The 14100-nt window shown below is 41.0% G+C and overlaps 1 protein-coding gene across 1 annotated transcript in view; it reads left to right on the top strand.

The window, feature by feature from the left end:
• The window catches only part of LOC141127897 (interleukin-1 receptor type 1-like), a 98271-nt gene that overhangs the window by 24797 nt on the left and 59374 nt on the right, over positions 1 to 14100 (top strand). The window contains exon 2 of the mRNA XM_073614766.1: positions 5747 to 5819. Within this exon, the coding sequence (XP_073470867.1) occupies positions 5747 to 5819 (73 nt within the window). The remainder of the gene's footprint in view (positions 1 to 5746; positions 5820 to 14100) is intronic.

Genomic DNA, 14100 nt, shown 5'->3' with positions numbered 1-14100 from the left:
CATTATGTAATATGTACAGATGTTATGAAAATTATTTTAGGTTAAAATGCTTCTCTTTGGTTTTAAGATAATGTTCAGGAAATAAAACATAAAGAAAATTAAAAAAAAATGAAAAGCAAAATATATCAGGAAAAGGGAGAAAAATTAAAAATTAGGGCGTTGAAGAAAAAAAGAAAAAAGGTCCATTGCTTGATGAATTTCGAGAGAGTCCATGAATGCTTTATAATTCCTTGTTGTCTTTTCAGCATTTCTCCCATAATTCTCCCTCACCAGCCAGCAATTTCAGACTATGCTTCTGCTATTCACCGTCATTTAAATGTCAATATCTGAAAGACAAAAAAACTCTCCAAAAAAACTCATTAGCGAGGTCCTTAAACATTGTTTGAAGTTAAAACAAAACACTATTTACACGTTTACAGTTTGGAGCTAATTCACCCCCACTGCTAGAGAAGTGTCATCTGCATTCAAAAACAGATCTGGAGAATATACATCTTGTACATTCATGACACCCTGTACCCCCTTCAACTGCTCTATTAATTTATCACGTTCCCCTCTCATCTTGTCATACTCAATTTTCAGGTGGTCATATTTCTGTTTTAACTGAGAAAACGGTATCCAAGTCTTGGACCTTTTCTTATTATTATTTTGGTCAGCTCTGTTTTTCATATTAATATCACCTATGTTTGACCCGGAGTGTCCTCTCTGGGTGTTATCATAGGATATTATCTTCTGATCTTTATGCTCAGTATTTGTCCTAAACAATGTGGCTAAATCAATTTTGACAGCCTGCTCATTTGACTTTCTCCATAAATGGTCTGCTCTCAACAATATGTCTTTTAAATCATGAGGATTTGGGGTAACTAATAAAATATTTTGTTTGATATCTTCATGCAACGCATCTAGAAACATACTCATATGTATCAAGCCACCACGCTCAAATACAAGATTATTACCGACCAATAATTCCATAATAGTTGCTATCCTGTGTGACAATTCATAGGGAGATTCATTTTGCATTTGTTGGATCTTCCCATGAATGGTAACATCAGAACGTACACCATACAAAACACATAATAATTCCAGTAATATGTCCCTTGTCCTCAGAGGCTGAATACAGATTTGTTTAATTCTCATCCAAAGACCACTTCCTACAGAATGTTGCAAAACTCTTTCTAAGTCAGATGGGTTGAGATTGTACATATCTCTGACTTGCTGCACGTCACAAAACCATTTTAAAAATCTGTTTAAATCATGGTATGGAACCATTCCTATTTCTTTAAGAATTGCGTCTAATAATTTTGGTTTCAATGGCTTCATTACAAGCTGAACTTCACCTGTATTATTATTATTGTTATAAACTGTGGTAGTCACAGTGGGGGCAGCTGGTAATGAATTATCAGATTTAATATGAGGTTCTGTTTGCTGCAGATTGCTGAATCCAAGATTTGATGCATATCTGCATTCCTGAGATCTCTTCTCTAATTCCATAATTCTTAATTTTAATCTCTCATTTTCCTCTGATAATTCATCACAATGTTTAGATTTCTCAAGTAAAGCTTCTCCAATCGTAACCGCATGCAATTTTAAATTTACTGTCTCAGTGTCTGATTGGTTTTGTAACCTCTCACAAACATTGTTGCTATTATCAACTGCCTTCTGTAACTGGGTAATTTCCTCAACCTTATAATTCAAAGAACTTTCCATTGTTAGACAGCAAGATAACAAGCCCTGTATAATACAACCTTTTCTTTTACTTTCTGAAATTTTTCTATCAAAAACATTTTTCTCTAAAAATTCCTTCATCATCGTCCACGTCTGCTTACATTTTTCTGGAATTTCATAAGGACCGCCATGGCGCTTAATACATTTTAATACCCATCTGTTAACTTTATCAGAACTGACACTAGCTTCACACTGAGTAAGCATTTTGACTATATTACTAATAATTAAAAAAAAGGAAATATTTTACTCACCGCATTAGTTACTCCTTCAGATTCCAGTTCAGGTCTTCTGGTACACGACACAGTCCTTTCTTTGTTGTTGTTTCTGGTCTCCAGAGAATAATTCTGGGGTTCCCAACTTGTTTAAATTTGTAGATCAGACTCTCTTATGTCACAACCAGACATTCCAGACATTAGAGTCACAGCACAGCTCTTGGTTCTTCATCAGACTTCTGTCCACCTCATAGGATTGTTGTCACCACCGACTTCTGTTGCTAAGTCCGAAAATGCTCTTCTGGTCACATGAACGGCACCAGTGTAGTGATCGGGTCTATATTAATGTATATATTCTGGGTGATATGATAATTAATAAGTACTCTTCCGCAGCAACCCAATTCTTCCAGAGAGATGCACTTTATTGACTTCCAACACAGAATAAAGTCCAAAGTCCACAGATGACAAAGAAATCCGACAGAGGAAATATAATTCAGAGACCCATATTATTCAGTCTTCCCAGCCATGCACAGACAAGCCTCCCCTACACACAGACTAGCCCCACTCTTAAAACTTATAGACTGAATGCCGTGTTATATTCACTAAATATTGAATGGCTGAGCAATTTGATTGGCCTTTCAATTTAGCTTTAGTCTTTCAAACAGACAACAACCCCCAGCCGTGAACAGTTGCAGTTATAAACCGCCCCAATTTGCACTCCCGCATATCAACATCAACAAGTCCTCTTTAGATATATGTAATTAGATTAGATTAACATACCACCTGAATACCCTTTGAAATGTTCAAATAGACTTGCATATGATTAACACATCAAAGAGTCTTCAGCTTGTTCCCTTGCTATGTTAAAATTCAGTTGGACAAATCAACCATTCGGTCAACATTGACTGCATGTGTACATACACACAACAATGTCCCACATAAATCGGTGAACATATTACAACAACCATGAGATAAAACAAAGTTCAGGAATATTCCTTTATCCCATTGTCTTACACATCTACTGTATGTACACTACAAACTGTATGTTTTACTAACTTGACAGCTTATTATTCTAAATAGGAAATCTTAAATTTGTTTGCAAATATTAAAAATTCTAACTACCAGCAAGAAGAAGTCCTTTAAATTTAAAGAGCAACTATCATTTCAGATCCATCATGGCAGTGCCTGTTAGCGGACCTCCACTCACCTGCTACCGCCATGTCTCTCACCTTGTTGTGTCACTGCCGCATTACTAGCCGTCCCATTAAAGTGAATGGGACTGTCGGTGAGTCAACAGCAGGTCAGAGGAGAAGCTGCTGCAGGACAGAGATGACAGTTGCTCTTTAAAAATTAGGATTTAAATCAACTTGATTTAAATCAAATCCACCCTGATTCTAATGTGGACTCTTATTAAACCCAAGTAAACGAGCCCTATTTCTCACTCCAGATATCCAAAGAGCTCTGCTTTTGAGCACTCAAGTACATCTTCATGATAAAGCTTTTATGGGGATATATGGGGATGTAAAACATTCGGCCAGCACAGAAAAAAAAAACATTTGTCCCATTCACACAGAATGAATGTACATGCACTTTCACTGACCAAATAGCTATGTGAATTTTTTTTATAAATACACCTGTTGGTCATGGATATATCCTTGCTTTGATAGCCACAGGTTTATCATTTTTTAAATGATTCCAAGACTACTTTCAAACTATCAAGTGACTAACATTTAAAATTTGATTAAATAATTCATATTTTACTATTCCCAGCAAGTTGACAGGCTCCTGTTTACAGGTTCAACCCGGTATTACTAATGACATTTTTGTTCATAGAGATTACGCACAAAGTTTAATGAGTCAAGAGTGGCTCATACTACATATCACTTTGCTTTCTATTGTCGCATACAGGCTTTTTAAATTAGAGACAGAAAGTCTGAAAGGAATCAGCTTCTGCTGTGCTCTCTGTTTCAAAAACTCATAGTACATACAATAATATGCAGCTGGTTTTGTGCCTTTAAACTTGCTCAGCATATTTTTTCTGTGCTTTTTTTATATCTATGAAGGTTAAAAAAAAGAGGTTCACACTACTAGTATTTTTTTAGTCAAAAGTGCTTCCCTTGCTAAGGTGACATGCTCATTTGTTGCTTGCAATATATTAATGGCATTGTCATCATAGTGTGAGCGCTGCCACATACCTACAACAGGCTTACATTGCATCCTACATGTAATCTTATCCAGCCAGTACATGCTTTTTTTCTGATTGATAGTGACTCTGGCAGGGAGCAGTGTCAGCCAACAAGGACAAGCAATGTTCTGCTGCAGCTCCATTCCTCCTCTAGCCTTTGTCTGCAAAGTAGAGGGCACAGAGATAGCAGTGTGACCACTCTCAAAATCTATTTAATAAAAAGTATTTTGCATAAAGTTTAAAATGTGAAAATGGTCACCAGTGTATACCCTACCAACCCGTTTTACATCTGTTTAAATATCACAAAATTAAACTTTTAATTTAAGGAAGCTGCACACCAACAACGTCACAAAACTTTATTCCACAGAGCCAAAAAACTGTCCCTGTCCAAAAAACACCCATTTTGGGACTTTTCACCTGCAAAGATTTAGTCATAGATTTCTTCCATGGGCGTGTCATGGACATGGACTGTCTTTCTGGCACTGTGAAATAAAGTTTTGCTGTTATCTGTGATGTCATTGGTGTGTGAGTATCTCTTCTCTGGTGTGCTTAGAGCACAGATGGCTCCCTTTCATTCTGGCACCCATCTCAAGGGGGAGAGTGGCTTTGGAGTGGAGGATCTCTTTTTCTTATAATTTAAGACTTTGTGCTCCTAAATTTAACACGGGTTGGAATGGTTTTTATTGAGTTATAATTCCTACAAAGCTGCACCACCCCATTCAAATGATCTTCTCACGCTGGGTAATGCTATTTCTGGGCTTGTTAACTTAGGGGAATTCCCTTTTCATTACATTAATCATTCTAAGTATTTTTGTGCCAATCTTTAATTATTGATCTCTGGAATGTGGTATAGCGCAAACAAGGACAAATCATCACATGAAGATTGTGGCATAAATGGTCTAGAATTTACCTTGTCTTAGAAAGTCCAGGCACAAGTGACAAAGGGAAAAGAAACATTTTTTGAAATGCTTATCCTCAGATCTAATATTTTTATGCTTATGCCGCGTACACACGAGCGGACTTTACGGCAGACTTTGCCCGGCGGACGGGATTTCGTCAGACAATTCGATCGTGTGTGGGCTCCAGCGGACTTTGTTTTCTCTAGAAATCATTAGATTTGAAACATGTTTTAAATCTATCCGTCCAAAAGTCCGCTCGTCTGTATGCTAGTTCGATGGACAAAAAGCCACGCTAGGGCAGCTATTGGCTACTGGCTATGAACTTCCTTGTTTTAGTCCGGTCGTACGTCATCACGTACGAATTCAACGGACTTTGGTGGATTGTGTGTAGGCATGTCCGTTCATTCGGAAAGTCCGTCATAAAGTCCGTAGAAAAGTCCACCGGGCAAAGTCTGCTGTAAAGTCCGCTCGTGTGTACGCAGCATTACTTTCAAGCCTTCATTAATCAGTAGGAAGTTAATTTATTTATATGATGATTCAGTGTATGTGTTATTATTTATTCTAGTTCAGGTAAACTGTACATTGGTTAAGAGAAGGTGGTTCACTGCAAGCTCTACAATACTACTCTCTCTGCACTGTCTTCTTAAATGGTGTAAATATTGATTAGTATATTGGAATATGTTATGATGTAGGCAACTAAAAATACTTAATTCTGTTTTTTTTGACAGGTCCATAAAATGTTGGGACAGCTATTTATTTTTGTATTTCTTATTAGTACAAGTCACTCTTGTTTGTTGTTAGGTAAGTGTACATGCATGTTTATGTTTGATATAAAATATTTATTTGCAATTTATCTCTTTCTATAACCTTCAGGAATCGTAGAAAATTATTTTTAGAATTTTTTTGTATTGTTTTAGTTATTTTAGTATAAACTACACCTGACAAACATAATGTTGTAAATATTGTGCTTTTCAGCATCTGTGTGTTTATTATTATTATTATACAGGATTTATATAGCGCCAACAGTTTACGCAGCGCTTTACAATATAAAAAGGAGACAATACAGTTATAATACAATAGAATACAAGAGGATTAAGAGGGCCCTGCTCAGAAGAGCTTACAATTTAATAGGGTGGGGCAGGTGGTACAAAAGGTTGTAACTGTGGGGAATGAGCTGATGGAAGTGGTAGAAGATTAGTTGGAGATGTGATAGGCTTTTCTGAAGAGATGAGTTTTCAGGGATCGCCTAAAGGTAGCAAGAGAAGGGGATAGCCAGACCAGTGGAGGTAGCGAGTTCCAGAGGATGGGAGAGGCTCTGGAGAAATCCTGGAGAGGAGCATGGGAGGAGGAGACGAGAGAGCTTGAGAGTAGGAGGTCTTGAGAAGAGCAGAGAGGATAATTTGGGTGATATTTGGAAACAAGATTGGTGATGTAGCTCAGGGCAGAGTTGTGAATGGCTTTGTATGTTGTGGTTAGTATTTTGAATTTAACTCGATGGGTGATTGGAAGCCAGTGTAGGGATTGGAGGAGCGCGTCGGCAGACACTGAGCGGTTGGTAAGGTGGATAAGTCTGGAAGCAGCATTTATGATAGACTGAAGAGGGGGTAGCCTATGGAGAGGCAGGCCTATGAGAAGGGAGTTGCAATAGTCAAGGCGAGAGATAACAAGGGAGTGAATAAGGAGCTTGGTGGTTTCATTTGTTAAAAAGGGGCGAATTTTAGAGATGTAACGGAGGTGAATTCTACAAACTTTTGACAACGATTGGACTTGGGGCTGAAATGACAAGTCAGAGTCTAGGATTACACCTAGTACCCTGGCGTGAGGGGAGGGACTGATGGTTGCATTGTTGATTTTGATGGAAAAGTCATGGAGGGGGGCACGGGCGGGGAGGAATATTAATAGCTCAGTTTTAGAGAGATTTCGTTTAAGGAAGTGGTGCGACATCCATGCTGATATGTCAGTTAGTTAATGCGAGAGGAGACTGAAGGAGTGAGGTGAGGAGTAGACAGACAGATTTGGGTGTCATCGGCGTATAAGTGGTATTGGAAGCCGTGGGCAGTTATCAAGTGACCAAGGGAGGAGGTGTAGATAGAGAAGAGAAGGGGTCCAAGAACAGAGCCTTGGGGGACCCCCACAGAAAGGGGCAATGGAGAGGAGAAGACAGAGTTGTAGGTGACACTGAAGGAGCGCTGTGATAGATAGGCAGAGAACCAGGATAGAGCAGAATCTCGGAGGCCAAGGGAATGTAGTTTATTGAGAAGGAGTGGGTGGTCAACAGTATCGAAGGCCGCAGAGAGGTCAAGTTGTAGGAGTATGGAGTACTGGCTGTTGGTTTTAGCAGTTAGTAAATCGTTAGTGAGTTTTAGTAAGGCAGTTTCCGTGGAGTGCTGCTAGCGAAAGCCAGACTGTAAGGGGTCAAGGTTATTTTCACTGAGGTAGGAGCTACGACGGTTGTAGACTAAGCGCTCTAGAACTTTAGAGGTGAATGGGAGCAAAGAGATGGGTCTTAAGTTGTTTAGGTTGGTGGGGTCCAGTGAGGGCTTTTTAAGTATGGTAGTGATCTGTGCATGTTTTAGAGGGGAGGGGAAGGTGCCACTAGAGTGGGAGAGGTTGAAGATGTGAGTGAGGGAGCATAGGATAGAAGAAGAGGGTGACCGTAGTGGTTGTGAGGGAACAGGATCCAAGGGACAATTGGTTAGGTGGGCATCTGATAAAAGTTTTGTAACCTCTTCAGTAGTAGCCAATTCAAAAGAGGAGAGTGTTGAATGTGCTGTTAGGCAAGGTATGTTGGGTGGGGAAGATGTACACACAGTGGAGGTGTCCTCGCGAATTGCATCAATTTTGTCTTTGAAGTGATTGCAATCTCTTGGGCAGTGAGTGAGTTAGTGGGTAGAGGGGATGGGGGACGAGATTTAAAGGTTGAGAAGAGCCGACGGGGACTGGATGACAAAGTATTAATAAGAGAGACAAAGTAGGCTTGTTTGGCAGCATGGAGGCAGTAATTATATTTTAGAAGGGCAGATTTATATAGGGTGAATCTTGTAGGCATTTGGTTTTACGCCACAGTCGTTCAAGAGCACGACAATGTCTCTTGAGATTTCTAGTGTTGTCAGTTTGCCAGGGTTGTAACGGTCGGGGCTTGATTCTACGTGTGGTTAGAGGAGCAAGTGCATCTAGTGATGATGAGGGTGAACTGTTGTAGACAGAGGTGGCCAGGTCAGGACAGGACAGGGGAGAGATTATGTCATATAGGTTGTCAGTAGCAGAATAGAGGAGAGAAGGGTTAAAGTGGCGAAGGTTCCTACAAGTAATTGTTTGCTGCTTGGAGGGATGGGTGGTTGGAGGCAAGGATAGAGTGAAACTAATGAGGTTGTGATCAGAGAGAGGAAAGGGGGTGTTTGTGAGGTTGCCAGGGTTGCAGAGATGGCAGTTTAGCTGTAGTTGGGTTGTTAACATTGACAGGAATGTTGAAGTCACCAAGAATGATCGTGGGTATTTCAGAGGAGAGAAAGTAGGTTAGCCAGGCAGCACAGTCATCAGCAAAGCGCAATACTGGTCCAGGAGGCTGATAAATTGCTGCAATCCTCAGAGAAATAGGAGAAAACAGACGAATACAGTGCATCTCCAAAAAGAAGAGAGGAGAAACCGAGTCAAAATTTTGAAGCCAGGTTTCTGTTATGGCGAGTATGTTAAAGCCATGAGAGATGAAAAGGTCATGTACAGATGTTAGCTTGTTACAGATGGAGCGGGCGTTCCAAAGGGCGCATGAGATAGGTGGGCTGCTTTGAGGAAGCAGGGGGATAGAAACTAAACTAAGTGGATTGCGGTGGTTGCCAGAGGAGGAGGGGTATTGGATATGTGGCTTGCAGTTGGAAAATGGCAGACCAGGATTAGGAGAAATGTCACCTGAGACTAGGAGAAGGAGGAGGGCGAGGAAGGCAAGATGGGAGTGGGATGTGCATGAGCGCACGTGTCTAGTGGCCCTGGTGTTTATGTCAGCATGTGGGTACAGCAAATGCAGGAGATGATGGGTGCAGTAGTAGGGAAGGAGTAGGAGTTAGGGTGATATGCGCATGCTGCAGGGTAGAGAGGTGGGGTAGAGTAAGGATAATTTTAGGATAGAAGACACTGATGTGAGAAGGAAGAGAATGAGGAGCATGTTAGAGGATAGAGAGTGGGAATCTGACTTGATATAAAATAAATGTCAAATGCTGGTTTGCTTGTCGTCGTATATGTTCTTTTTCAAGTATTTTTAGAACATTTTTAAGTATATAAGTTTGCCACATGACCGGTAAAAATTGGACTGATTGCCAATGTCGTGAATAGGAAATCTGAAAACGTTCCTCTTTTCCCTTTTTGTCCCTCTTAAAGCAGGCCTTATGCCCCGTACACATGGTCGGATTTTCCGATGGAAAATGTCCGATCGGAGCCTGTTTTGTCGGAAATTCCGTCCGTTTGTGGGCTCCATCGGACATTTTCCATCGGATTTTCCGACACACAAAGTTGGAGAGCAGGAGATAAAATTTTCCGACAACAAAATCCGTTGTCGGAAATTCCGATCGTGTGTACACAAATCCGACGGACAAAGTGCCACGCATGCTCAGAATAAATAAAGAGATGAAAGCTATTGGCCACTGCCCCGTTTATAGTCCCGACGTACGTGTTTTACGTCACCGCGTTTAGAACGATCGGATTTTCCGACAACTTTGTGCGACCGTGTGTAGACAAAACAAGTTTGAGCCAACATCCGTCGGAAAAAATCCTAGGATTTTGTTGTCGGAATGTCCGAACAAAGTCCGACCGTGTGTACGCCCTATTACACTGTTCAAATTTTGGCCAGTTCCAGATGAACCTGGTGAAATTTGCTTAGTAGATGTCCCTGTCAGTCCCTCTCACCCTACATGTTTCGATTGAAAAATCAAATCACATGCAACTGACAGCCACTGGTAGTTGTTAGAATACAATAGCCCAGCAGGGGGATACATTCTTTCATGCTGTATTACGTAGATGAAAGAATCTGTTATTAAAAGTGTATGGCCAGCTTAACGCGTTTGTTACCCCAACACTTCATATTCCTGGTATATGCCTGCTGTATCATATACTTGTATGAGAAAGTCTCCTGTTCTCTTTGTATTGCTTCCTTTATGTGAAATCCCTGGTGTTCCTGCCATTCCCTCTGCTTTCCTATTAAAAACTGACCACACTAAGCAGGAGAACACACCATGGTCAGTTATCTAGCTATGCTGGGAAATTAATGTACTCTCCTTCAATGATCAGACTTGTCTTGATATGCCCCCGCTGCACAGCCATTCACTGGGAAGCTCAGTGTGTTGCTGCTTCCTCCCCTCCAGCTCTTATGCAGCTGAGAACAGAAGGAATGTGATCACTTATAAAAAAGGGAAAAAAATACTGTATTTATTGGCGTATAACACTCACTTTTTCACCATGAAAATCAGTTGCAAATAGTGTGTGCGTGTTATACGCCAGTACTTCAATTTTAGCTGCTTCAGAGGGGATAGGGAGGGGGAGGGACGAGCGCCGTCAGATTACATACAGTGAGAATCTCCTGTTTACTTGGCGGCCTCTGTAATAAGAAGTCCCGTCTCCTGGGCTGCCATTGGACCACTGTTCTGTCTATCATAAGAGATTTTCACTGTGTGTAATCTGTCTGCGCTCGTCCCACCCCCCTCCCTGTCCCCTCTAGGCTGCAGATGGGCATCGATCAGGCTGCATTGATGGCAATGGTGAGGCTGCTGCATTGATGGCAATGGTGAGGCTGCTGCATTGATGGCAATGGGGAGGCTGCATTGATGTGGACTGATGAAGCTGCATTGATGTGGACTGATGAGGCTGCATTGATGTGGACTGATGAGGCTGCATTGATGTGGACTGATGAAGCTGCATTGATGTGGACTGATGAGGCTGCAGATGGGCATTGATGGCAATGGTGAGGCTGCAGATGGGCACTGACCCTTATTTTGCTTCAAAGTTCCTTATTTCAAATTTAAGTTTTTTTCCTGAAACTTCCCTCTTAAAATGAATGTGTGTGTTATACGCCTGTGCGTGTTATACGCCGATAAATACGGTAATTATAATGTATTTTTATATCTATATAAAAATGTTTTGCCTTTCATTTCTATTTTAAACTGAATGGGTTGTTTTACAAGGTGATTGTTTACAATCACTTTAAGTCTTATACTCATGGTCATGCTCCTGCCAGATCCAAACTGCTCTCCCAACTCTCCTGGCCAGTCGCTTATTTGTCCATCATTTTATAAATCTATAGCGCATGAGAGGTTGTGAAAGGTTTTCTTTAAATTCTGTGATATGAAAGTGCCAGTAAATGTAACTATTTCTATAGAAAATGCAGCTGCTATAGGTGAAGGCTTGAAAGAAAATGCTTATTCAGTCTGTACCTAAAACTGATAAAGTTAAAAAAAACAAAAAACATTCTATGCATCTGGTAGCCCTTTTAAAATGATTAAACTGTTAGTAATTATTTCTTTGTTTAAAACTTGTTTAAGGGGTGATTCATGCAGACAACACATTTCAACAGTTTTCTTATCAGAATGGCCACATTCATTTTTACCATAGAGATCATTCTTTTGTACTTCTGGGCTGCTGACCACAAGTTTGCATTCTTGATGTGCTGGCCATTTCCTGTTACAGTTACATTTTCTCCTAAAAATCTATTCTTCATATTTCTTTGTAAAATAATCCAGAATAGTTCAGTATATTAATCTGGGGTAATTGATAAACATATTTTTAACATAGTATGCCTACTAAGGGGTATGACATGAAATGAAATGATCAAGTGCAATTATTAAAAGCATTATGTACTATATTGTTCTGATGTTTTAGGTGTTATGCTGATCTAGATGTCATGGTTGCTTTTGCAGTGTTGCCGTGTGCTGTACAATATTGTTAAGATTGTTCTCTATATTTGCTGTATTGCTCCTGTAAAGTCATCATTAAAGTAATTGCTGTGGTTGAAGAGAATCTGCACACTTTAGAGCAGTGGTTCTCAACCTCAGTCCTCAAGTACCCCCAACGGGTCATGTTTTGGGAACTTCCCTTATATAAAATGGCTCTTATCAATACCATGCCATTGAGATTGATTTAAAGCAGCTGTGCAAAGCAAAGGAAAACCTGAAAACATGGCCCGTTGGGGGTACTTGGAGGACGGAGGTTGGGAACCACTGCTTTAGAGATCCCAAAAATGTCTGTAGGGAGGAACCACACACAGTTTTTAAAAGGAAAATATTGATAACAACAGAAATCTTTCCATTGTGAAGAAACTCACTTTGCAATTGTTACGGTGACAAATGTCCCCATTAACCACTTGCCTACCAGGCACTTACACCCCCTTCCTGCCCAAGTCATTTTTCAGCTTTCAGCACTGTCGCACTTTGAATGACAATTGCACGGTCAGGCTACACTGTACCCAAACAAATTTTTTTTAATCATTTTCTTCACACAAATAGCGCTTTCTTTTGGTGGTATTTAATCGCTACTGGGTTTTTTATTTTTTACAAAAAAATAAAAAAAATATTTTGAAAAAAAATTTTTTTTAACTTTTTTTCTGTCAGTAAATTTTGTAACTTAGTAATTTTTCACCTTCACTGATGTGCGCTGATGAGGCGGCACTGATAGGCTGAACTGGTCGTCATTGATGAGGTGGCACTGATGATGCGGCACTTATGGGCACTGATTAGGTAGCACTGATTAGGTGGCACTGATGAGGAGGCACTTATATGCCGCACTTATGGGCACTGATAGGTGGCACTGATATGAAGCACTGATAGGTGGCACTGATGGGCACTGTTAGGTGGCACTGATGGGCACTAATATGTGGGACTGGTGGGCACTGATAGGTGGAACTGTTGGGCACCGATAGGTGGAACTGGTCGGTATTGATGGGCATTGATGGGTGGCACTGATGGGTGACACTGATGGGCATTGATTGACAGCAGTGATGGGCATTGATGGGCAGCACTGATAGGTGGCACTGATTGTCAGCACTGACTCTCATCGCTAATGGGCACTGATTGGTGGCACTTGTGGGCAGTGGTGGGCAATGATTGCTGCCACTGATTGCCCACCAATGCCAGCTATGGTGGGTACTGATTGGTGACACTGTGTTCCGCTATTGTAATCAGGGCACTGATGATCAGTGCCCTGATTACATTCCTACATGTCCCCCTGTTAGGAGATGCCACTGATCGGCTCTCTTCTCCTTACACTCTCTCAGTGTGAGGCGAGGAGAGACAATTACCAGCACTTCCTTGTTAAGATGTGACCAGCTGTGATTGGACACAGCCAATCACATGGTTAAAGAGCTCTTTACAGAGATCCGTGTCACGCTGTGTTGCACTTTCATTGCTGTGATAGTGGTTACTAGGGCAAAAGAGGGGCTGAATCTCCCCAGAAGTTAAATGAACAGTCATAAAATCTTGATGGGGTTGCTAATCCCCCCTATTCTAAAACTAAAACAGAAAAAAAGTATTTTGGCTTTGCATTTACTTTAGGGCCAGGTCCACATTGTTGTGTTGTAGTAACGTGCATCAGTGTATGGGGTTGCTCCCAATGCACTAAATCAATGCGCCTGCACTGTAATACAATACCATATGGTGCTGCGCATTGCATTACCACAAAAGAGTCAGGTGGAGGTTTTGCCCGTGATCAGGTGTGCTGGCAGCCCTTCATTTGAAATGTGTTATACGATGTAATGCCTGTTATCATGTTTTAACACACTACACAAGTCTGAACCCAACCTAAATCTATGCTTCTACTTTCTGCCCTTCTTCTCTTTATGACCTTGAGCATTATTGCTGAAAAACTGAACTTCCTTCTGTCTTCAAGTCAAATTAGGGCGAGCAGCATAGCTTCAGAAGCCAAAGAGTTATCTGTACATTTAACCGCTTGCCGACCAGCCGCCGCAGTTCTACTGCGGCAGAATGGCATGGCTGGGGAAAACAACGTTACCTTACGTCGCTTCGCCTTTTGGCCACTAGGGGCGCGCGTGCCCACAGCGTGTGCCAGGAGCCGCTGCGAGTGCCCGGTGGGCACGACATCCGCTGGG

The sequence above is a fragment of the Aquarana catesbeiana genome, linkage group LG02 (assembly GCF_042186555.1).
Source record: "Aquarana catesbeiana isolate 2022-GZ linkage group LG02, ASM4218655v1, whole genome shotgun sequence".
Classification (NCBI taxonomy): Eukaryota; Metazoa; Chordata; class Amphibia; order Anura; family Ranidae; genus Aquarana; species Aquarana catesbeiana.
Note: the sequence above shows the minus strand (reverse complement) of the source record. Positions and strands in the feature narration are given on the sequence as shown.